Source organism: Vicia villosa, unplaced genomic scaffold (assembly GCF_029867415.1).
Source record: "Vicia villosa cultivar HV-30 ecotype Madison, WI unplaced genomic scaffold, Vvil1.0 ctg.000352F_1_1_1, whole genome shotgun sequence".
Lineage (NCBI taxonomy): Eukaryota > Viridiplantae > Streptophyta > Magnoliopsida > Fabales > Fabaceae > Vicia > Vicia villosa.
This window is the reverse complement of record NW_026705158.1, coordinates 244,343-267,906: the sequence shown is the minus strand read 5'-3', so window position 1 is coordinate 267,906 and position 23,564 is coordinate 244,343. Positions and strand designations below refer to the sequence as shown.

At 33.4% G+C, this 23,564-nt stretch overlaps 3 protein-coding genes across 3 annotated transcripts; 1 reads left to right on the top strand and 2 right to left on the bottom strand.

Annotated features, from left to right (window-relative positions):
* Nucleotides 1–966: 966 nt before the first annotated feature.
* Nucleotides 967–3,273, bottom strand: LOC131627206 (uncharacterized). The gene is made up of 3 exons (XM_058898048.1): nucleotides 2,930–3,273; nucleotides 1,884–2,042; nucleotides 967–1,728 (listed from the first exon to the last, which is right to left on the bottom strand). The coding sequence occupies exons 1-3, from the start codon at nucleotides 3,209–3,211 to the stop codon at nucleotides 1,369–1,371; spliced, it is 801 nt and encodes a 266-aa protein (XP_058754031.1). The 5' UTR covers nucleotides 3,212–3,273; the 3' UTR covers nucleotides 967–1,368.
* Nucleotides 3,274–17,145: 13,872 nt separating this feature from the next.
* On the bottom strand, nucleotides 17,146–19,174 carry LOC131627242 (small ribosomal subunit protein mS80 (rPPR6)-like). The gene has a single exon (XM_058898082.1). The coding sequence runs from the start codon at nucleotides 19,032–19,034 to the stop codon at nucleotides 17,328–17,330; it is 1,707 nt and encodes a 568-aa protein (XP_058754065.1). The 5' UTR covers nucleotides 19,035–19,174; the 3' UTR covers nucleotides 17,146–17,327.
* Nucleotides 19,175–20,479: 1,305 nt separating this feature from the next.
* Nucleotides 20,480–23,563, top strand: LOC131627241 (membrane-associated progesterone-binding protein 4-like). Its single transcript, XM_058898081.1, has 8 exons — nucleotides 20,480–20,742; nucleotides 20,830–20,906; nucleotides 21,006–21,077; nucleotides 21,176–21,213; nucleotides 21,426–21,469; nucleotides 21,755–21,801; nucleotides 22,960–23,134; nucleotides 23,222–23,563. Exons 1-8 carry the CDS (start codon nucleotides 20,632–20,634, stop codon nucleotides 23,387–23,389), a joined length of 732 nt encoding a protein of 243 aa, XP_058754064.1. The 5' UTR covers nucleotides 20,480–20,631; the 3' UTR covers nucleotides 23,390–23,563.
* The last annotated feature ends 1 nt before the right edge of the window (nucleotide 23,564 follows it).

Below are 23,564 nucleotides of genomic sequence, written 5' to 3'. Positions count from 1 at the left end.
CAAAATATACTACATCAAATAAACATGTACCCGTGCGATAGCACGGGTCTCTTACTAGTAAATACCATAACATTGCGATTTAGAGAATAATCTAACTTTAATACATAAAACTACATATACAAAACTTTTCATCTCTACGTGAGATAATTCTCCATTCTATAACAAATTTTAAATCCTCTGACAAATCTTAATCACAAGATTAAAAATCAAGAAAAAAATTAACTTAAATACACAGTTAATTTATTTAAAAAATCAAGATAAAATTTAGGACATGAAGCCAAACAAGTGAAATTTTACGAGATAAAAATGAAAACCTCATTAAACATGTTATGATGTCAAACAAGTAGTCAAACCACACTTCTATCAATTTCAAACTACCATTATCATCATTGCAAAATCCCAAACTTTAAAACTCGAAACCACATAAACCCCAAAATAGTTTACATAAACAATAACATTAATTTACATAAATAATCTCGTATCTTACATACATCAAAACCCCTAATTCATGTTTAAACATAATTCATATTCAAACTAATAAAAACCCTATTTTTTACATCCATCAAAGCCCCTAATTCATTTTCAAATCTAAGAATATGGCGTTGGAAGAGTTAACTTGAAAGCTTCTAGACCAACCAATAAAGAGGAAATTTAGAGAAAAAGAGTTGGATTGAAAGAAAAATAGTTGATTTTGATTTGGTTGAGATTTTGTTTGATTCATGTGTGATTTCCAACTATATTTCCACTTATATAACCTCTTATTGCTTGAGAAAACACCACCTAATCCTTATTCACATCGATCTCGATTAATAAATTATTTTCAGGTGTAAATAAATTCCCCATGCCTTGCTTTATCAATTATACTTTGAATTGTGAGATGATGGCATTGCTCCTTTTTCTTTCTTTTTCTTTCTTTCAGGGTGCTGTTCTCAGGCTGCACTCAGTATTTTCAACTTGAATTAGACTTCTTTCATGGAATTTGGTCTCTCCCTTCCCTTTACGTGGCCTCAATGGAGTCACTTGTATATAAGATGCTAGATTTTATGTGATCTTTTAAAATAATAAAAGGAAAATCCTTTGATGCATTCATTGAAGATAGAAGTATCAATTAACAAATAAATATTAGCAGTTTCACCCTTTCATGTAACAAAAAAAGTATAGCATTTTATGATAAGAGGAACTTCTCTTTTTATTTCACAATTGGTAATATGGTATATGTAATAATTAGACACCAGAAACATATACACATTTTCTCATATAAGTTAAAGATTCAAATTGTTTACAGAAAACTACCAGGGTCTAGTATCAGATACCACGATAAACCAGTAACCTAAATGATATGGGAGAACTAAAACGACCACGCCATTCTCACTGGGTAGATACTGGAGGATTATCTTCAGTAGCCATTGGCTCCACCTGAGGAGGAGCCTTAATTGCAAGTGATTTTGGTATGTTGATGTACTCTTGGATACAGCGCTGCTGAGGATGTGACAATAGAACTAACACATGACGAAAAAGAATCCTTGCTGACGCATGTCCACTCTCAAAGATATAACCCTCGTAGTCTGTAACATGTTCAAGAGTATCGACCAGTGTATCATAGACCTCTTGGGGGCAATTGTCAGGGCCAGGTTTGTCATGAAGGTATATGATATCCAAAGTGAAGAGCCTCTGGTTCTCAGGCCACTGATGTTGTGGGCGCCCAGTCGATCTGCAGTAGAATAGAATCTAGAAAGGAATAGCAAACAACATATTACTATCCGTGAGTATATCGCGTAACAAATAAATTTTGAAAACTTCAAACCAAGCACATGATGTCAGATTTACACAAACCAAGATACATGAAATGATTTGACAAACCACTGATGGCACCCACTACTCACCACTCTGAAAATGCGACCCTGTGTACTGGATTTTTTAGCTTCATGAGCAGCAAGTTGGAACAAAGTAGTAAGGTCCGGTTCACTGCTAGATGTAGTAGCCGAAAGCCCTCGCATTGCTGCAATTGTTGACTCAACTTCGCTGCTAAATTCTTTCCTCAGCTGTAATAATTATTAAAATGCAACAACAAAATTCAGTACACGCTTTGAGCATTTATATTGCCATCTATGCTAATGTCCAATGCTAGATAGCACATCAAATTTGAAAGAACAAGAATATTTTCTCAAAATATGAAGATGATAAACAACAAAACATATTTCCATTAGATAAAAATGGCCACATGAATCAACAATGACATATTGCTCAATCAATAAAACACATCTAAGTACAGATCGTTCAACCCAAAACACTTGTAATGGTTTGAGTTACAATTTTCCTTCGTCCTCAACCTCTAACCATTGGTTTGTCCTGCAAGTAGCCTACCCTCCTCACTGTTGCCTCTACAAAACTACTCCGCACCCGTTCAAATCACCCAAAACAGATTTTATCATTTTCCAACAATAAAGGAAAGGCATCCTTCCTATGTTAAAGGAAAGAAATCATTAATTACAAAAGAAATTCATGACCGCTCCAAGGACAACAGTAAAACAGGGTTATATATGATATTGTTAGAGTCGTAACGGAATCTCTCTTAACCAGTTCAACGCAAAGCCCGCTCAATTGAAAAATCAAGTGAAGAAATCCTTCATTAGTTTACAATCTTTATCCATTTAAATCTGATTTTACACTACAATTCTCAGAAAGAAAGGATCCTAAATATGATATACCATGCTTCCATTGCAGTTCATTCTAAAAGATTATACTGATGCAGCAAATGCAAATACACAGATCCACAAAAATTTCAAGAATAATAACAAATAATCAGCGAAAAAAACTTTTTTTTTTACTAAAAAGAATTACAAGAAACTGTAACGAAGCATGGAACCACTATTATATTCAATTACAAAATTAGGGTTTAGGTAAAGGAATAGAGAGAATGATGAATTACCCATGAAGCGGAATTGGAGAGAGTAGCGAAAGCGAAGCGGTGATGAGGATTGATGGTGAGTTTGGCATTGACGAAGAGAACGATGGCTTGTTTAATGGCGTCCAAACGGGTGAGGGGTCTTCCATTGGGTCCAGTGACACCTTTCATCTCAACCATGGATTGAGGATCAACGTCGATGCAGAAGAGTATATCTTCGTTGTCGATTTGTAAGGGTTGCAGCTTGAAAATGCTGCTGGTTCGTGTATCGTTGGTGCCTCCTTCTCCTTCGACTCTTTGTTCCATGGCGCTTTCTTGGTTCTCGTTAGGTTCTGTAAGACTGTAACTGTGTTTTGAAAGAAAATGAAGGAAATGTTTTGAGTGAAATGAAATGAGGAAGATGAGTGGGTTTATATAGTGGAATGTATAGGGTTCAGATTGTTTTACTTTCTTTGACTGGACGGTTGAGATTAGATTCATAGATACATTAAAATAAAATGATGAGATTACTTTCATTTAATCAAAGAGGGATTATAAGTATTTCATGAAAAAAACAAGGACAAATTTTAAGCACTTTAGGTTGGTACATGATCCAATAACAAAATTTTGTTAATTTGTTAAATGGCTTAAATGAATGGAACTCAAGATACTAAGTAGGAGGTGTTAATTGTCGAGAAATGGGAGAGAGTGAGATATGGAAACAAGTGAGTGTATGGAGGGGAGTAAGGGAATTGGATCGTGTTGTGAAGGATAGACCTACAACAGTTAAAGATGGAACAATTACATGTTATGTAAATATCTTATCAGTCGACATCACTAAAAAAAGAGATGGAGATAGCTTTTACTAAATGGGGATAAGTGATGGATGTGTATATTATGAAGAAAAGAAACAAGATGAGAATTTTTTTGGATTAACTAGAATAGACGACCAAATGTGGTTAGAGAATTAGCTAAATGACATATGATTTGGATCATATAAAACATGGATCAACATATGTAGATTCGCAAAGAACATATAGAAATTCCATGCATTTAATCAGTAATATGGTCAACACACAAAGAAAACCAAAGTTTAAACCTCTGGTGGATCAATAAATAATAGCAAACAATTTCAAGGAAAGGACTGAGATGTTTCAAAGCAGAAGAAGGAAAAGAAAATCGTATGCCGATGCAATCAAAAATAATACAAGGTCAAGAGCAACTAAGAAACAATTGAGTGGAGACAAAAAGTCATAAGAAGGAAAAAATGCAAGAGGTTGCAATCATATCATTAGCGATAAGTGAGGAAGAAATGCAAGAGGTTGCAATCATATAAGTGAGGAAGAAATGTTATGGGCAAATAAAGGATTAGTGGGGTGCGTGCGAAACATAGAAGAAATACCATTTTACATCAAAGATTAATTTAGGTAGGTATTGTCACAATAAAAATCATTCCTTTGGGGGAGAAAAGGTGTTCCTAAAAATTGACAAAGACGAATACTTCTGAGAACTAGTAAAAGATTCAAATTAATTATTTAATAAATGGTTCATTGTAGTCAGAGAATAGGAAATAAGAGACATGGCAAAAGCTAGATATATATGGTGCCGCATCTATAGGGTATTTGTCCATGTTTGAAAAAATAAATTTGTGTAGTTCTGGAAACATCCTTTAGAAGATTAATGAAGATAGACTTTGCGATAGAAAACTTACATTGATTAGACATGGCTCGAGTCCTATTAAGGACATCATATAGGAAGAGGAAAATTCTAAGGTCAAATTGGTGCGCTTGATGAAGAAGAATTATTAAAGGAAAAAAAGGGCAGAATAAGTATTGAGGGAGAGAAGGGGAAAATTCAATTGGTTTGAAGTCAAATATAATAAGGAGAAAAAGTTTAAAGGGGAAAAGTCGAATTTTAATGCTAATAATGAGGAATGAGGCAGAGAACAAGAATTACAAGAGTTAGGTGGAGAAACCCGTAAAATTTATTCTAGACCAGGTAAAGTAGAAATGGATTAAAAGGGTGACTCAGACTATGTTTTATCCAAAAGCCCATAATCAAATAAAAAGGAAATAATGAGGTGAGTGAAAAGTTGGGTTGTAACTACGAGGCAGACATTGACTTGGGTTTCAACCCACCTATTAATCTCAACAAGCAAATCTGATGTAACGAAGAATTTCTCCAATCCCTCAACCAATACAACGACTTCTGCACTAAAATTATTAAAACTCGACAGAGGAGCAAATCGAAGAAACATTTGCAAGATTCAAAAGGAGGGGTAACGAAAATACTTGAGCATTAGAAAAGTGTTATCGAGGACCATACAAAATCATCAAAAGACCAATCTTTAACTGGGGAGATTCTGTATTTTAAGGAAATAAAAACAAGAAGATCAAAGATTTTAGAAGAAAAAAGAATGAAGATGAATATGATGACTTCTAGCTTCAATTGTATCACCCGTAATGCTTCACAAAAATCATGTATGTCTTAATTCCAATTTAAATTTCATGGGGAGTGAGGGAAAAAATTGTTAGGTCATTTTTCATGGAGATGCTATAGAGGTGTTCAAATATGTATGGAATTTAGGGAAAGAATTTGGCCTGTGAAGAGAGAGAAATTTTTCAAGAATTGGCAATTAGATTGAAAGGAGGAGAAGGAGATCCCTAAGTTATTAGATCGGGGTTTAGAAAATTTAATTAATCAATTTAATCATTTACAATATTATGGATATAGGTGATTTGGCAAAGAAAAAATAAATTCAAAATCTAATTTAGTCCCAAAAATTAACATTTATGAGTATTTAAGAAAAAAAGATTGTGGTTCTAGATAGAAAGATCTATTGTTTGTTATGGAGTTCTAATGACTTCGATTTCGCCAACAAATTATCAATAGAGATATATGGAGGAATTCTTATAGTATGGGGCAAAAGACAAATTTCAGCTCAAAATATTCAGAAGTTTGATTCTGATAAATAGGTAGAAGGGGGTGGTGCTAAGACAAGATTAAAATAAGGATTATGAAAAGTTTATGCACCATGTGACATCCTAAGAAAAAGAGACTTATGGGATGAGTTATCCACAAGAATTTAAAGAGAATAATGGGAACAAATATGTGTGTTAGGAGGCTTTAAAGAGAATAATGGCGAAATTTGTTTATAACTTGTACCTAACATTCTGTCAAAACAGTAGATGAGAAATAAAGTAGGAGTATAACAAAAAATGTGAATATTGTGCAGCAGTCTTCACATGAGCTGGTAAACCAGGTGAACTTCATACTTCAAATTAAACCTACAATCTATCAAACAAACTCGAGTGATTTGAATAATCAATTTCTTGTAGCTTAAACCTGAATTACAATATTATTCAGCGCAAACTTGAATTGAAGACACTGCATTCAAGTAGCAGAAAAACCAGAAAATCAGCAGCAAATTTCCTCGTTGCTGTCAATACAATACACACAAAAACACTGCTAAACTACTTTGTCAAGCCTATAGTAATTTCTGGAACTTCGAGTACAGTATTTAGTTAAAAATCATATTCCAGAACAGCGGCCAATCCTACCTTCAAGAAAATTCCTACAAAAATGTAAAACAATTGTGTGCATCACTATCACAATAGACAACCAATGAGATAGCACAACCTTCCACCCCAAAATTTGCATATGTGCGTCCCTACTATCATGACACAGTAGGCTAGCCTGTGATTGTGCAACACACTCAACAATATTAGGCAAATTCTTGAAGGTTACATGTCCATATAGACAAGAAATCCTCAACAAATGTATATAACTGAACCTTATTGGTGAAGAAACTGCCAAACACCCTCCAGACAGAAACTAACATCTCTAAGTGAATTCTATGGCATTTTGAAATAGTCTCCATGGCAAGGTCAGACCTTCTCGGAAGTCTGTTTTGAAGGCTAGTCAAAATCATACATTTACCCCCTAGATAAACATAGTCCTCCAAAGCATTACATGATAGCACTGCTTTCATTTTCAAGATCATAATTCTTAGAATGTAGGTAATATATGGCTTATGGGATTGTGGTGTTTGTGACACTAGACTTTGGGTACCATTACCAATGGACATTTCCTACCAAAAATTTGCCAATCCCCTCTGACTGGTTGCTAGCCCGTAGCCAGTTCTAAGCTCGAAACATCCTCTTGAACTCTTGTGCCCCCCTATAACCAAAGTTTCTGCATCCGAATCTGTGCACAACAGATGTCTAACATCACTAACAGTAGTCCAAAGATAGGAAGAATCACTATGCCCAAAATCTAACATCAAATTTACACCGTTATCAAAAAGCTTGTCCAAGCAAGAAGAATAAACACAAAGTCCAAATGCAAAGCCAACGAAATAGCCAAAAAAATGTACTTGGCATTCCACGGAGATGTCAATATAAACTTGGACAAATTCACTTATGATTACCACTACTAGAAAGACGTTCTCAACCAAGGTGTTGATGATCCCCCATTAAAACATAGCCTTGAATTGGTAATCGACAAAATAACGGACACATTTGGGGCAATAACAAAAGCACAAACAAGAATTGGCAAAAGATTTGATAATGGAAGAAGAATTGACACACTAGATATTCACATAGATGGTGAATAACAAATTGGGATTCATCCAACCAATTCTGAAGCATCAATCTCTTCTTGCAATATGTCAATCACATGTAACAATTCAATCCTAATGGTTTAATAGCACCACCAGCACCTAGAATAGCCAAATCTGGTATGTGCATTTTTGCGTAACGTTTTTTCATGCTTCCAAATGGAATTCTTGTCTCATATTTGGTCACTTTCAACTGTTTTGTTTTAAAGCTTTTCAGAGAAAATAATCAGTTTACAGTCAGGAAAATTTACAGTTTAAGAATTAAGTTTTCTCATTGGTTTTTTTCAAACTTTGTTTTAGCGAAATTGTTTCTAACTTGTACCAACATTCTGTCAAAACAGTAGATGTGAGACATGAAACATCAATTGAAATAGCATTGCAAGGTTTATAGCAATAAGCAAGATGAAATAAAGTAGGACTTAACAAAAAAAAACGACTAGTCTGCAGGAGTCTTCATATGAGCTGGTTAACCAGATGAACTTCATATTTCAAATTAAAACTACAAGCTATTGAACTAACTTGAATGATTTGAATAATCAATTTCTTGTAGCTTAAGCCTGAATTACAACATTATTCAGCACATACTTGAACTGAAGACACTGCAATCAAGTAGCAGAAAAACCAAAAAATCAGCAGCGAACTTCCTTGTTGCTATCAATTCAACACCCAAACAAACACTGGTTGACCTCGGCCAGTGATTCAAGGTCTCTCAAACAAAAGTCAGGGTACACTCACGATCACTAAAAATTTGGGAAGCTGCACTACAGCCTTCTAAAGCTACGCAAACGCAAAGGATAAAAAATCCAAAAATGAATGAAGAGTGAAACCACCAAGTGATTTACTCTCAACAATATTGAAGGGGTAGTTGCACACTCCGTTCCTTTGAAAAGGTTCATGACAATTTGATAAAGCAGCATCGTACTCTTTCTCTCATGTCAAGATAGACTTGGATTTCATCTACGATAGATGAATTAATAAATCTTATGGCAGAATTAATCAGAACAAAGGCTGTACACTGTACAACAATAGGCTAGAACAGAAATTAAAGCTGGAGTCTTAAACATACATATAGAATAAACCAGCAGTGATGTCCATTAGGGTCTCTTTGGTTGGGAGTAGATGGAGGGGAGGGGAGGGGATATTTATAAAAATATGTGTTTGGTTCATTTTTTATAAGGGAGGGGAGGGGAGGGGAGTGGAGCAAAATCCCTCCTAGACTAACTTTTTGCTCCCCTCCAAATTGGAGGGATTCGGAGGGGAGGGAAGATTCAATAATCATAATTTTGTTATTTTCCCTATTTTAACCTCAATTATTTTTTTAATTCTAAGATTGTCCTTATTGAATTATTAAATACTATATTTTTTCTCGGTATTATTTCACGTTTATTTTTTTTCTATTGTGCGGTTGCTATTTGTGCGTTGTTGCTCTCAGGTGAATTTTTTTCCTTTTTATTTTGTTGAAGTTCCCTTTTTGATATTAGGTTTTTTTTATAATAATAACAACATACTTATACTTATATCAGTTCTTATTTATAATATATGATGGTAATAATGTTTTTTTATTATACTATTAATAATAATAATAACAATATACAAAATATGCAAATATAATATATTTATGTTATACACAAAAATTTTAACTCTAATATTATTTGTTCAATTTTTTTAATATTCTAATATTATTTTATTTATTTTTAATTATAAAAATTATTTTATTGGGTTAGATGAATCATATGATCAGATAATGGTTTGATTTGCGTTGAAGATATATAATTCAACTAATGTGTGTTGTTGTTTACGGTTATATTATAGTTTATGAATGAACAAATTTTTATTTGGTGAAATTTACTCAATACTATTGTTATTTAGAATTATTTTTACTAAGTACAAATAATAATATTTACAAGGATAAAAAGGTAAATTGATTTTAAAATCCCTCCCCTCCCCTTGTGAACCAAACATACTTTTGTTAAAAATCCCTCCCCTCCCCTCCCCCTTCTTTGAACCAAACATATATTTAGTTAAATTCCCTCCCCTCCCTTCCCCTTCATTCCCCTCCCCTCGATTAAATTCCCTCCCCTCCCCTCCCCTCCGTTGAACCAAACGGACCCTTAGGGTGTGTTTGGTTCGAGGTAGAGCGAGGGGGAGGGGAGGGAATATTTAAAATGAAATGTGTTTGGTTTAATTTTTAGGAGGGGGAAGGAGGGGAGGGGAGCAAAATCCCTCCAAATAACACTTTTTGCGTTCCCCCGAATCGGGGGATTCGGAGGGGAGGGGAGGGGATCTGAGTTTTAATATTAATTAAATTAATATATTTACTAAAATATCCTCAATTTTATTTTATTATTATAAAAATATTATTTTCTTTTCATGTTACTACTTTTCTTTTTGTGATTTTTTATTTATTGCTTCCAAGCCTTCCATCAATTTATTATTATAGTTATTCTTCACTTTCAAATTATTTTTTATTTAATAAAAAATATATCTACTATAATTTTTTGTGTTTTATTATAATTTATTTTATGTATTCAAAAGTTGTTATCAACGCATAGTTTATTTTGTGTCGAGAGTTATAATACGAATCAAGTGTACTCAATTTTTTTTAATATTATGCTATAAGTTATGACTTTTTAGTCACTCAGTTATACAAATATTATTTCCAAGAAAATATTTATGAAATTTTTACAATTGAATATCATATCACTTATATAAAATTACAAGGATAAAATTGTAAATTATTATTAAAATCTCTCCCCTCCCCTCGTGAACCAAACATATTTTTAAACGAAATTTCTTCCCTCCCCTCCCCTCCCCTCCCCTCGTTTGAACTAAACATATATATAATTACAAAAAATCCCTCCCCTTCTCTTCCCTCAATTAAAATCCCTCCCCTCCCCTTCCCCTCATTTGAACCAAACAGACCCTTATAGTTTGCTCATTTATCATTGGAAGATAAAGAGATTGCAATAACATGACATTAAAAAAGAAAAATAATCTTCATTTTATGTTTTAAAGAACCAATGTCAACCCTATAGTGGCTTCTTATTTATCAATAAACCTGCTGCTACTCACATCACAGGACTCAGACAATGTGCAATTGTACATGATACATATATAATAACCCCAAATCTCCACTGATTTTTGTGCTTAGATTGTTGTAAGGGTTGCAATTAAATGCAGAAAATAAGCTGTGACTACAATGAGTGAAAGGGTCTTGTAGCAATTTGATTCAGTGAAACTGTATCAAATAAGACATTAATCCTAACCATCATAAGTCCCTCCTCAATTAACCTACAACTAGTAACAAACCCGTGCATACGCACGGGTTCTGTTCGGTTACGCGAATTTGGATACATCAATTATTTTAAATAAAAATGTTAAAAAAAAATTAGATAAATAATTGATTATTTCATATATAAAAATATTTAGATCAATAATAGATTTTTTCCCTATACCATTTTTGGATAAAAAATATCTAATCATAAATATCATTTCTCGTATATAAAAATATTTAAATCAATAATAGATTTTTTTCCCGTATACACATTTCATTTTTGTTTAGGTATCATTTACAAAAATATTTGGATCAATAGTAAATTTCGTATATAAAAATATTTAGATCAATAATAAATTTTTTCCCGTATACCATTTTTAAATAAAAAATATTTGGGTCATAAATACCATTTTCGTAAATAATTGATTTTTTTCCGTATACAAATATTATTTTTGTTTAGGTATCATTTACAAAAATATTTGGATCAATATTAAATTTTCGTATATTAAAATATTTAGATCAATAATATATTTTTTCCCGTATACCATTTTTAGATAAAAAATATTTGATCATAAATATAATTTTTCGTATATAAAAATATTTAGGTCAATAACAGATTTTTTCCCGTATACAAACTTCATTTTTGTTTAGGTATCATTTACAAAAATAAGGGTATTTTGGACTATTCCACAACCATTAATTTTCTTATATTATAGATTGATAGAATTTTTTTGGAAGAAAGAAGTGAGAAAATGATGAAAGAGAAAAAAATAGAGAATAGAGAGAGGTTTGATAAAATATAAGAGTTGTATTATTTTAATAATAAAATTAAGAACTTTATGGTACAAAGACCAAAAAACCACAATTTTAATGTGGTGGCAAAAAATCAAATAAGGGTATTTTGGACTTTTCCACAATCATTAATTTTCTTATATTATAGATTGATAGAATTTTTTGGAAGAAAGAAGTAAGAGAGTGATGAAAGAGAAAAAAATAGAGAATAAAGAGAGATTTGATAAGTTTGATAAAATATAGGGTTAAGTATATTAAGCCCCCTGCCATTATAGCGAGTTTTGGTTTACGCCCCCTGAAGTTTTTTTTTATTAAATGCCCCTTATAAAACCCAAAACCTGGATTTACCAAACCTTTTTACCACATTTGATGACTGGGCTTTGACTTGCTGATGTCACCACATGATATAACTGCATAAAAGCCAACAAAAACTCAAATTTTGAAACAAACTCACCCTCTAACCTTATAACCTTCTAAGCTTCTCTGCAAAGTAAATACGGCAGTCTTTGAAGCAAACATAAAGAGCTCTCTACATCTTCGAAGCAACAGCTTACCCTCCACACTGCATCCTCTTGTATCACAATTTGAGGATAATTTGCACAGACTTAAGAGTGTTGAAAGTACCTCTACAGTGTCATCGTCTTCAATATGCAACAAACTTAATGGCGCGCAAAGCTGATGCATTCTAAAAGAGCAGTCCGGGATTCTCTAGAATCAGAGACAAATGAATTTAAGAAGGTGGATTCTGACTTGCAGTTTCTCATCTTCCATGGGCCTTCATCTACTGAAACTTTTCAAAGTCATATGGAAGATTTGGAGATATGCATTCAAACATCATCTCTCTTCCACTGTTCCCTATCCTATAATAGGCCTTCTTTTTAATACTGAATACTAATATCTAAGGATCAAACCCTTATTACTTCAACATCATCTCTCTTCCACTGTTCCCTATCCTATAATGAAGAATGGAAAAAGAGGAAGAGAAGTCAAATAAATTAATTATAAAACCTCTGCAAATGAAGTATCCATATCCTAGTTGTCAATCTCAAAACTCTCATTGGGTTCATAATTAAATAAAAACTTACATGCGAATCAATATTAAAATGAGGAGCTTACATGCATTATATGAATATTGATTAAATAATAGATATGAAGTTGTAATATGGCCATAATCATGTCTGATGTCTTAATTGTATTGATACTGAAACAAATTAAAAATATGCATCAGGTTAATATTAATGGTTTTGAAAAAAGTCATTTGTGGCATTAGGTTAATATTAATGGTTTTGAAAAAAAGTCTGCATCAATGCTTTAAGGCCTTTTTTCTTTGCAAGGAACATTTTAGTAGGCTTTGTTTGTACTCATAATATCTTTATGTACCAAAAAAGAGAGTTGATTTTTTTGTGCCTTTTTTGTGTCTCACTTCCACCTTGCAATTTATAGAGCTACATCGGCCATCTCACACGTTGTCCTCGGGCAGTTCAAGACTTGTGTCCTACTTCTAGGAAAATATTATCTCTTTGCATCTAATCCCGGCACAATCAGTATCTTCGGTGCATTCACAGCCATTGACGGTATGTCTGTTTACAGTTATCTTAATTTGAATCAGCAATCAAACAAGGGTTCTCCTCGACAGGCTTCCGTCTTACCCAAATCAAAACTTGGCAAAGAAAATGGCAGCACCAATGGCAATGAAGGACATTATGGTGCAGAGTCTGTCTAACGATATACATGAGTATACACTACATGCAGCGATATAACATTATAACCAATTAACCAAACAATTTTTTCTCCCATGTTTCTTGATTCTCATCTAACCATTTTGAGGTGTTAGATAGTGATGTGTTAACTATAATATATGATAACAAACAAAATGTCAGTATACATTGCATGTATTGTGGGAAAGGAGGAGGATATGGTGGTGTTGGTTATGGTGGAAGCAGGGATCGTGGATATGGAGGAAGTGGCGGTGGAGGTGGTTATTCTCGCGGTGGAGGTGGTGGTGGAAATTGGAGGTATTAGTGGTTAAATACCATTCAACTAATTACTTATACAACCCTTTTGCCACATCATCCAGCAAGTCAAAGCCCAGTCAGCAAATGTGGTAAAAGGGTTTGGTAAATCCAGGTTTTGGATTTTATAAGGGACATTTAATAAATAAAAAATTCAGGGGGTGTAAACCAAAACTCGCTATATTGGCAGGGGGTGAAGTATATTAAACCCTAAAATATATGAGTTGTATTATTTTAATAATAAAATTAAGAACTTTATGATACAAGGACCAAAAAACCACAATTTTAATGTGGCGGCAAAAAATCAAATAAGGGTATTTTGGACATTTCCACAACCATTAATTTTCTTATATTATAGATTGATAAAAAAAATTGGAAGAAAGAAGTGAGAGAGTGATGAAAGAGAAAAAAATAGAGAATAGAGAGAGAGATTTGATAAGTTTGATAAAATATAAGAGTTATATTATTTTAATAATAAAATTAAGAACTTTATGGTACAAAGACCAAAAAACCATAATTTTAATGTGGTTGCAAAAAATCAAATAAGGGTATTTTGAACTTTTTCACAACCATTAATTTTCTTATATTATGGAGAGATAGAATTATTTTGGAAGAAAGAAGTGAGAGAGTGATGAAAGAGAAAAAAATAGAGAATAGAGAGAGATTTGATAAGTTTGATAAAATATAAGAGTTGTATTATTTTAATAATAAAATTAAGAACTTTATGGTACAAAGACCAAAATACCACAATTTTAATTTGGTGACAAAAAATCGAATAAATGTATTTTGGACTTTTCCACAACCATTAATTTTCTTATATTATAGATTGATGGATTTTTTGGAAGAAAGAAGTGAGAGAGGAATGAAAGAGAAAAAAATAGAGAATAGAGAGAGAGAGAGATATTTGATAAGTTTAATAAAATATAAGAGTTATATTATTTTAATAATAAAATTTAGAACTTTATGGTACAAAGACGAAAAAACCACAATTTTATTGTGGTAGCAAAAAATCAAATAAGAGTATTTTTGACTTTTCCACAACCATTAATTTTCTTATATTATAGATTGATAGAATTTTTTTGGAAGAAAGAAGTGAGAGAGTGATGAAAGAGAAAAAAATAGAGAATAGAGGGAGATTTGATAAGTTTGATAAAATATAAGAGGTGTATTATTTTAATAATAAAATTAAGAACTTTATGGTACAAAGACCAAAAAACCAGAATTTTAATGTGATGTCAAAAAATCAAATAACGATATTTTGAACTTTTTCACAACCATTAATTTTCTTATATTATAGATTGATAGAATTATTTTGGAAGAAAGAAGTGAGAGAATGATGAAAGAGAAAAAAATTAGAGAATAGAGAGAGAGATTTAATAAGTTTGATAAAATATAAGAGTTGTATTATTTTAATAATAAAATTAAGAACTTTATGGTACAAAGACCAAAAAACCACAATTTTAATGTGGTGGCAAAAAATCAAATAAGGGTATTTTGAATTTTTCCACAACCATTAATTTTCTTATATTATAGATTGATAGAATTTTTTTCGAAGAAATAAGTGAGAGAGTGATGAAAGAGAAAAAAATAGAGAATAAAGAGAGATTTGATAAGTTTGATAAAATATAAGAGTTGTATTATTTTAATAATAAAATTAAGAACTTTATGGTACAAAGACCAAAAAACCACAATTTCAATGTGGTGGCAAAAAATCAAATAAGGGTATTTTGGACTTTTCCACAACCATTAATTTTCTTATATTATAGATTGATAGAATTATTTTGGAAGAAAGAAGTGAGAGAGTGATGAAAGAGAAAAAAAATAGAGGATAGAGAAAGAGAGAGATTTGATAAGTTCGATAAAATATAAGAATTGTATTTTTTTAATAATAAAATTAAGAACTTTATTATACAAAGACCAAAAAACCACAATTTTAATGTGGTGGCGAAAAATCAAATAAAGGTATTTTGGATTCTTCAACAACCATTAATTTTCTTATATTATAGATAGATTGAAAGTCCAAAACTACCTCGGAAATCTAATGTTTAGTCTAGACTGCAGTTTAATATACGATAAAATAGAAAAATAGCATGGTGGCCTGGTGGGTAATGGTTAACTTTTGCACAAATCCAACTGGTAGAGCTATTAGTAAATTAGAATCTCTTCTACTCTTAAACCCACATCTCTAGCTCATTCCATATAGGAGAAGATGAACTTTGGATTTTTATGATCTGTTACATGTCCACCAATATATCTTTCTTTTAAATTGCATCTCGTTCTCCTAAGTCCTAACCATCATAAGTCCCTCCTCAATTAACCTACGATTGGAAGTCCAAGACTCCCTCAGAGATTGAATGTTTGGTCTAGACTGCAGTTCTATATACGATATATAGAGAAAAATAGAATGGTTGTGATTTGGAGGACTAATAGTCGCGCAGTTTTCTCTACTTATGTGTTTTATGTTCAAGTCTAGCTCTGAAACAGCAGCTAACTAATTTCTGCATTGTGAGGCAGCAAGCTTCTTATGCAATAAATTATTTTGGGTTCTTGGAGGACACTGGGTATGCTCTCCCACCTTGGAGTACTTTCTCATCGTACATACATGGTCTATAGGTTTATGAAGGAAGGAGTCTAATGTTTTGTGGCCATATATAGTCAATGCAGTTCTATGGTACATTTGGTGGAATACTGGAAACAAACCGCCTTCATATTCAAGAATATACCTCTCCCTTTATAATTGGTAAGAGGCAGAATTGTGTTTACAAGTGACCTCTCTTTGGTTCTCTGCCCACTGTTATTTTATCTCAAAGGACGAGGATCTTCCATCATTGATGCGGAGACATTGAACAGATCTCATTACATGTTTGACCCAGTTTGGTTCAATATTCTGTTACTGTTTTACTTATAAGGATTTTTTTATCTTCAACTAGCAAAAACCACATACATGAATAAGCAAATGAAGGATCAAGATAAATGATCCAAACACAAGGAACATTGCTGAAAACTGGAGTTAGCAAAGAGCGAGAAGACGGGACGCTAGGATTCGCGAGAATTGCAGAGCTAAGAGAGCGAGAGTTGCAGCACGGAGAGAGCGAGAGTTAAATCCGCGTGCCATATTACCAATCCAAACAACTCCATAGTGCCGTAGTGATACAGATTGTGTGCTTCCTTCAAAAAAAATGTATTTCTCTTTAACTGTGTGCAAGAGTAAAATTCCTGCAGACACATTTATGTAGCTTTTTCGCAATTAAGTTACTATGTTACACTCTAAGCAACAGCCTAATAGCTATTTATCAAATACACATGAAGCTGAAAATGGAACATGCAATACTAGACATACCAAAATACATAGAGGACAGAAAGAAAAAATGGGGAAAAGCCCTTTTAAGAAAATTGAAGTTTTTATTGCATTACATGCAAGTTATGCAACACTATCCATGAGCATATGTTTCAAAGGAAATCCACAAGAAAGAAGCACTGAAGTGGCTAATATAAGTGCTATGTATTGTCCAACATTAATTAACGAAAATAAAGAAATCTGGGTATACTAGTGTCAACATTAAACTGGAGGAAGAGGAACTAAATAAGTTTTATTATAACAAAAAAGGCCAGTAAGAGATGTCAAACTCATCAACAATCACTTCAGAAAATTTCTCCTACAGTAGTTTTTGGCATGGAAATTGTAACCTAATAATAAAAGAATTACAAATACCAGGATTCTCACGTTAACGTCGCACTGCATAATGTTTAGGCCACTAAACTACCGCTTTGAGCCTCCATAGCCTCCTTTTCTGTTTCCTTGACGGCTCTAACTAGGGCTCGGGTGATGCCCTTGAGATATAAACCCTTTTCTTTCATTTCTTCTTGCAGCTTTTCTGCTCTTTCCCAATCCAAAGCCTTCAAGCAGAGAGACTGGATCAGCTTCTCGTATTCATCGGCAGAAGCACGTACACTGAAATCCTTCATCTCAGACAACAATTCCAAAGCCTCGTCAAATCTTTCCAATTTGCAATAACCACGGATTAGAGTGTGATAAATTACAGGGCTCAACTTTAAATGATTCTTTTTAGCTTCTTCCAAGATCTTCCTAGCGTGTTCCATCTCGCCTCCATTTGAATAAGCACTAGCAATAACAGAGTACGCGTACACATCTGGTTTCAAACCCCTACTTTCAAGTAGCCTCAAAATCTCCACAGCTTGCCCCATTTCCCCAGCTTTGGAGTAACCAGTAATAACATAATTGAAAACAGCATTTCCAGGAAGTGGACCATCCGCAATCATTTTCAAAACCAACTGCTTGGCCGCATCAACATCTTTAACCCTGCACAATGCTCTAACAACAGCCGAAAACGGCTTGATTGCTCGCTTCCTCCTCTCCACCGGGATATCATTCAACACCTCCAAAGCCAGTGGTACAGTTTCATTTTTATGACATAAATGAGAAGCCAAAAAGTTAACAGAAGACAGAGGCGGATACCTCTTGTTTTCTATTGCTGCCATATACACCGCATGAGCTTCTTTAGCCTTCTCGCCCTTACACAACCAAGACAATATTCTACCAATCTTTTCACCATCCGGAATTCTCTGAGCATCAAGCATCTTCTGACACACAGACCAAGCCAAATCAAAGTCCGATCTCCTAGAAAGTCCTTCAATCGTAAAATAATAAGTGTCCGCATCCGGCACACACTGATACCCCTCGAATTTTTCAAACACCCCTAATGCAGCTTTCCCTTTTCCCAATTTTGAGAATGAGCTCACTAACTCATTAAGAATGGCTACATTGACAACCCCAATTTCCTTCTCCCCAATTTCCTTCACCAAATCCCACAGAGAGTATACATCTTTGTCCCTCAATGAACGACCGCTATTGCATATTGTGATAACAAAAGACTCTAGAACCTGTGTGGTCACCACAAGCGAATTCTGACTCCAAGCCCAATTGAAAAACCTCACAAGATTCTCAACCAAAACAGTTTCTACTGATTCAATAGCTTTGATAACAAAATCCTGACGTATAGTCAAATTCATGTTATCGAGAGAAGACTCAAACGACTCTTCAGCACTAGTCTGCAGAAGAGACACAACTTTCTCCAATTTTTCATCATCAATCTGGAAAGCTTCCGTTTCCTCTTCCTCTACTACAAAATCGTGTTCATTACCGTCATCATTAGGAACAGCGACATCGTCATTTTCGAGGCGAACAGCGTCAAAGTGGTTTTCAGAAGAATGAGAACCAACGGGAACCTCATTTTCAGTAGCGATTTGTTGAGAGAAGAATCTAGGGTTGTTAATAACGTTGGGAAAATGTGGAATTTGAGGGAAACCTAAGAAAGAAGAAATGGTTGATTGTGTTGCGAAATTAGAGAGAGGAACCTGAATTGGTGAGATGTATGCGGCCTTGTAGTTGCGAAGAACAGTGCATCTTTGTCTTGCAAGTATCGACCTCCACATTTTTTTCTTTGGATCTGAAACTATGGCGGCGCTGCCTCTTCTCCGGTAGGGTTCAGTGAGCTAACGAGAAAGTTGCAGGGACATAATTGGAATATTAAAATTTCACTAAGGTTTTAATATTTGTTCTCTCGTCTAATTTGTTCTCTCGTCTAATTTGTTCTCTCGTTTAATTTTTAAGTTAAGATTTTAATTTTTTAATTTTAAACAATTTGGTTTAATTTACATGTAATGGTTTTATTTTGTTCACTAGTAGTACTTGTTATGAACACTGATCTTATAGGTAATCTAATCAACAATATTCAACGATTAATACCCTAATACCCTGTTAAGAGTTTAAGTTCAATTTTTTTAATAGAACTCTGTTTAAACTTTAGCCTTGTATAGAACCCCTATTTTTAAATCTCACACCCTACATATTTTAATAATAGTCAAGTTAACCCCTTGGATAAATGAAGTTAAAAAATTCGGACGAAAAAATGGATAGTATAAACAAAATATCCGGTAATTACTTAAAAGTTTAGTTGTTTATTCAAAATATCGGGTATTTACCTAAATATTTGATTGTTTATACAAAATGTATGGCTCATCGGATATTTAAATATATCCGTAATATTTGTCATGTATCAGGTTTTTTTATGAAATTCAGAAACTATATGATATTTAATTCATTATTGAAAACTCTGATAGTTATAAAAGGGTTCACAATTGAACGACTACGATTTTATGGACACTTTTTCACAATTATGATTGTACCGGCCATATTGTGTGGTCTAGAATGACTCCAAAATTATATAAATATATGTAATGTGTTGTTGTTCAAATAAAGTATTTCAATGGAGCAGAAATTCTTGTAGAGTTTCGGGTTCCGACAAACAGCGCGTGTCTCGCCATCTTGATATCCAAGCTGAATGATTTGTTGCCCGACACAAACAACAAAAATGTAAGAAAGATCGAATTTTGTGAAGATTGAATTGATACTAATGGACGAGTGAAATACAACCTTATTGAGTTGAAGACCAATGAGAATTTGAAAGCTATGTAGAAATCATATTTCTAAGTTTGATGTGACAATTTCTAGATTTGTGGAAGATTTAATCATGATGTTAAAATGTCCAGAATCATGTGGTAGTGCCAAAGTATTCTTATTCTTATTCTTATTATTATTATTATTATTATTATTATTATTATTATTATTATTATTATTATTATTTCCTTAAGTTATGTAATCATTTGTTAAATGTTGGGTTATGTGACAAAATATTATATAATAAACATTGTTGTAGAAATGTATGAGTAGTATACATAATATACAAATAAAAGTGTAATTCAATAAGATACAAATCTATTATTGGTTCCAGTATAAAAATAATTTATATTTTTTATTAGTGTATATTTCATTTTCTGTATTTTTAAAGAGTATCCTCAAAACAAAACAAAAAAACATAAAGTAAAAGTAAAAGTTGTTGGAAACAAAGAAGAAACCTGAACCAAATCGTAAGTTAAAGCCGTTGGAAAGAGATACAGTAGTACAGTTTGAGTGTATGTGTCTGTCTCTGAATCTTTTCTTTGTTATTTGTGAATTGAAAAAAACAAAGCGATGTGGTTAAAGACATTAGCAACCTCTCCTATATCCGTAATCGCACTTCTCGTCCTCTTGATCGCTCTCTTTCTCAGATTTCCCATCAACCTCCCCACTTTACACTCACAGGTTACTCGCTCCCCACGATTTTTTTATATAATTTTATAATTACAGTTATAGGTTAAGTCAATGATTTTGACTTTACATTCTGTGTAGAGATTGTTCAGTACAGAAGAGCTTTCATTGTTCAATGGAACTGATCAAGGGTTACCAATTCTTTTAGGAATTCTCGGGTACTTCTCTCTTTCTCTCTTATCTAATTTGCAAATTCGCTTAGTTACAATTACAAACTCTAATATCTGTTTATGTATCTTTCATTGTATTTTTTATAGATCTGTTTTTGATGTAACCAAAGGAAAATCACATTATGGTTCAGGAGGAGGTTACAATCACTTTGCTGGAAGGCATCTCCTCATATTGCTTTCATCTTTTCTTTTCTTTGAATTCCTATCAAATATGTCAATTTCATCTCATGTTTTTTTTTCTATCATCGTCATTTTAGGGATGCTTCTCGTGCATTTGTCTCTGGAAATTTCACAGGTGAATTACTTTTTTATTCATCTCGTTTTGATTTTGCATAGCCTGATCATATCTACCTTCTAGAATCCTTATCAGAATTCTCAATTTCTGATTTTGTTACAGACTTTCGCCACTACTTGGCGCTGGAAAACTTGCACAATCATCTTCCTTTAGTTCTTTGAACAATATAGTATTGTTTTAATTCTTAATATACTTTCTTACTGATCATGTAGGAGACGGCCTCACAGACTCATTGCGCAATCTATCTAGCACTGAGGTTGTAATTCCTGTTAGCTCATTTTTGGAACATTGACTTACTCACATGATGCTTCACCAGTCACCACTACATCGTTATTTCTGATGAAAATATTCATTTCATTAAATTCTAGTCTTTTAAATATGTAGCCAGCCTCTATTGGCTTCACCACCTTAGAGTATTTCTGTACAAGTGTCGGTGTCTTGTTATCATGTTCTTCTTTCCATGAACTTATTACTTTTACTTTTTTTCCGAACTAATCTGAAATATAGATGTAAACCTTATCCTGAATTCAACTGCATGCAGGTCAAGAGTGTTGTTGACTGGAGAGATTTCTACCACAAATCTTACAAGTGAGTCATATTTCCTTCAATTTGTTACTTCCTTTTAACTATTAACTATCTGAGTAAGCCGTGTTTGTTTGCTTTGCAAGAATAGAATAATACCGTACCTTCTTATGTCACATTAATCATGATTAGGGATGTCAATTGCATCTGTTAATGGGGATCCCTGTGGAGAATATCTGTGCGGAGATCCGAAGTTGGGGATTTTTTTCCCCGTGGGGATGGGGATGGAGGGAAAAGTTCCCCCGATAACACTTTGGGGCGGGGATTGGGAAAGTATCCTCCGTCCCCGTGGATTCCCCGACTCCGAAGATATATGTTAATTTATATATTTTATATATTATATAATTATATAATTTTACAATGTATTAGAAAATGAAGAGCCATTAGTAGTTATAGATTTGTAACACATAATCAACCACTTGCGCTGGACGACATCGGTATTGTGGTAGTAAATTAGTGGAAGCACGGTAGCAAGAAGATATGTTACTATTTATTTATTTTTACATAAAAAATATTAGCAACATCAAGTTCTTTTGATTTATTTATTTATTATTGATGCAAGATGTATTTTGATTTTTTTTATAAAATAAAGATGCAAATATATGCATTTTAAAAAATACGAAAAAAAAAACAAAATACTAGTGTCATAGTTTTGATCAAAAAGTGTAGAAATTTTCTTAAGATTCGATCTCCGTGGATATCCGTGGGGATCTGTGGGGATGGGGATGGAGGGGAATATTCCCCCGTGGCGGGGATTGGGGATGGGGATGGGGACTAAATTTGGAGGCGGGGCGGGGAGTGGAGAAGCATCCTCCGAACAATATCTGCCCCGTTGACATCCCTAATCATGATGGTTTTCTCAAGGATAGGATACTAAATTACCGGGGACATTTCTGTTCGACATCTGCTTCTGCAGTGTTATGTCTCTATCTATTAAACCTTTGGCACCTCAGAAAGTGTTGGTGTTGTCCTTAGTTGTCTACCAGTCCGATAGGATAGTCTGAATTGATGCATTTTGATAAGTGTAGTTTTTGCAGAAATGAAGATTAATTTGATGTTAGTTGAATCAGTTCCCTTTGTAGTGATTAGATATGGAATTTCAAATTTGATAATTTAATCATGGATTGAATTAGCTTGCTAGAATATTTATCCTTATTTATATAGGTACGTTGGTAAGTTAGTTGGTCGATACTACGATAGCGAAGGAAATCCTACAAAATATTTGAAAGGGGTTGAAGCAAAGGCTGCGAGAGGTGCTCAGCTTCTAGAAAAACAGAAGATTGAAGAGGCTAAACAACCTTCATGCAGTTCAAGTTGGAGTCAAGACGATGGTGGTCAGGTATACACCGTCGAAACTAAAATAATTAGCAGTTCAACCTACCTGCATAAATGCAGATTTTGACACAGGTTTGCATGTTTTGGTCAGGTATGGTGTGATGTTGGCTACCCGAGGTTGATTCTGCGACCGATAGAAATGGCTTTGACCGGGAAGATAAGTAAGCGATGCGCTTGCTTTGAAGAGTCTCAGTTAGGCCAATCTGGTTTAGAATTATACGAAGGATGCGACTACCATGCCAACAGGTGCAAAGCTTAGTCACGAATGTAACACCAATAGGAGAATACTTTTTGTCGGGTATACACGTGTTTTTTAATATGTATTTTAAAGCTTAATTTAATGAATCTGGTATACTTGCGAACAAAGTCTTCTACTTTCACAGTGACAAAATGTGTCTGCATCGATTTTGGGATTATCAAATAACAACTCAGAT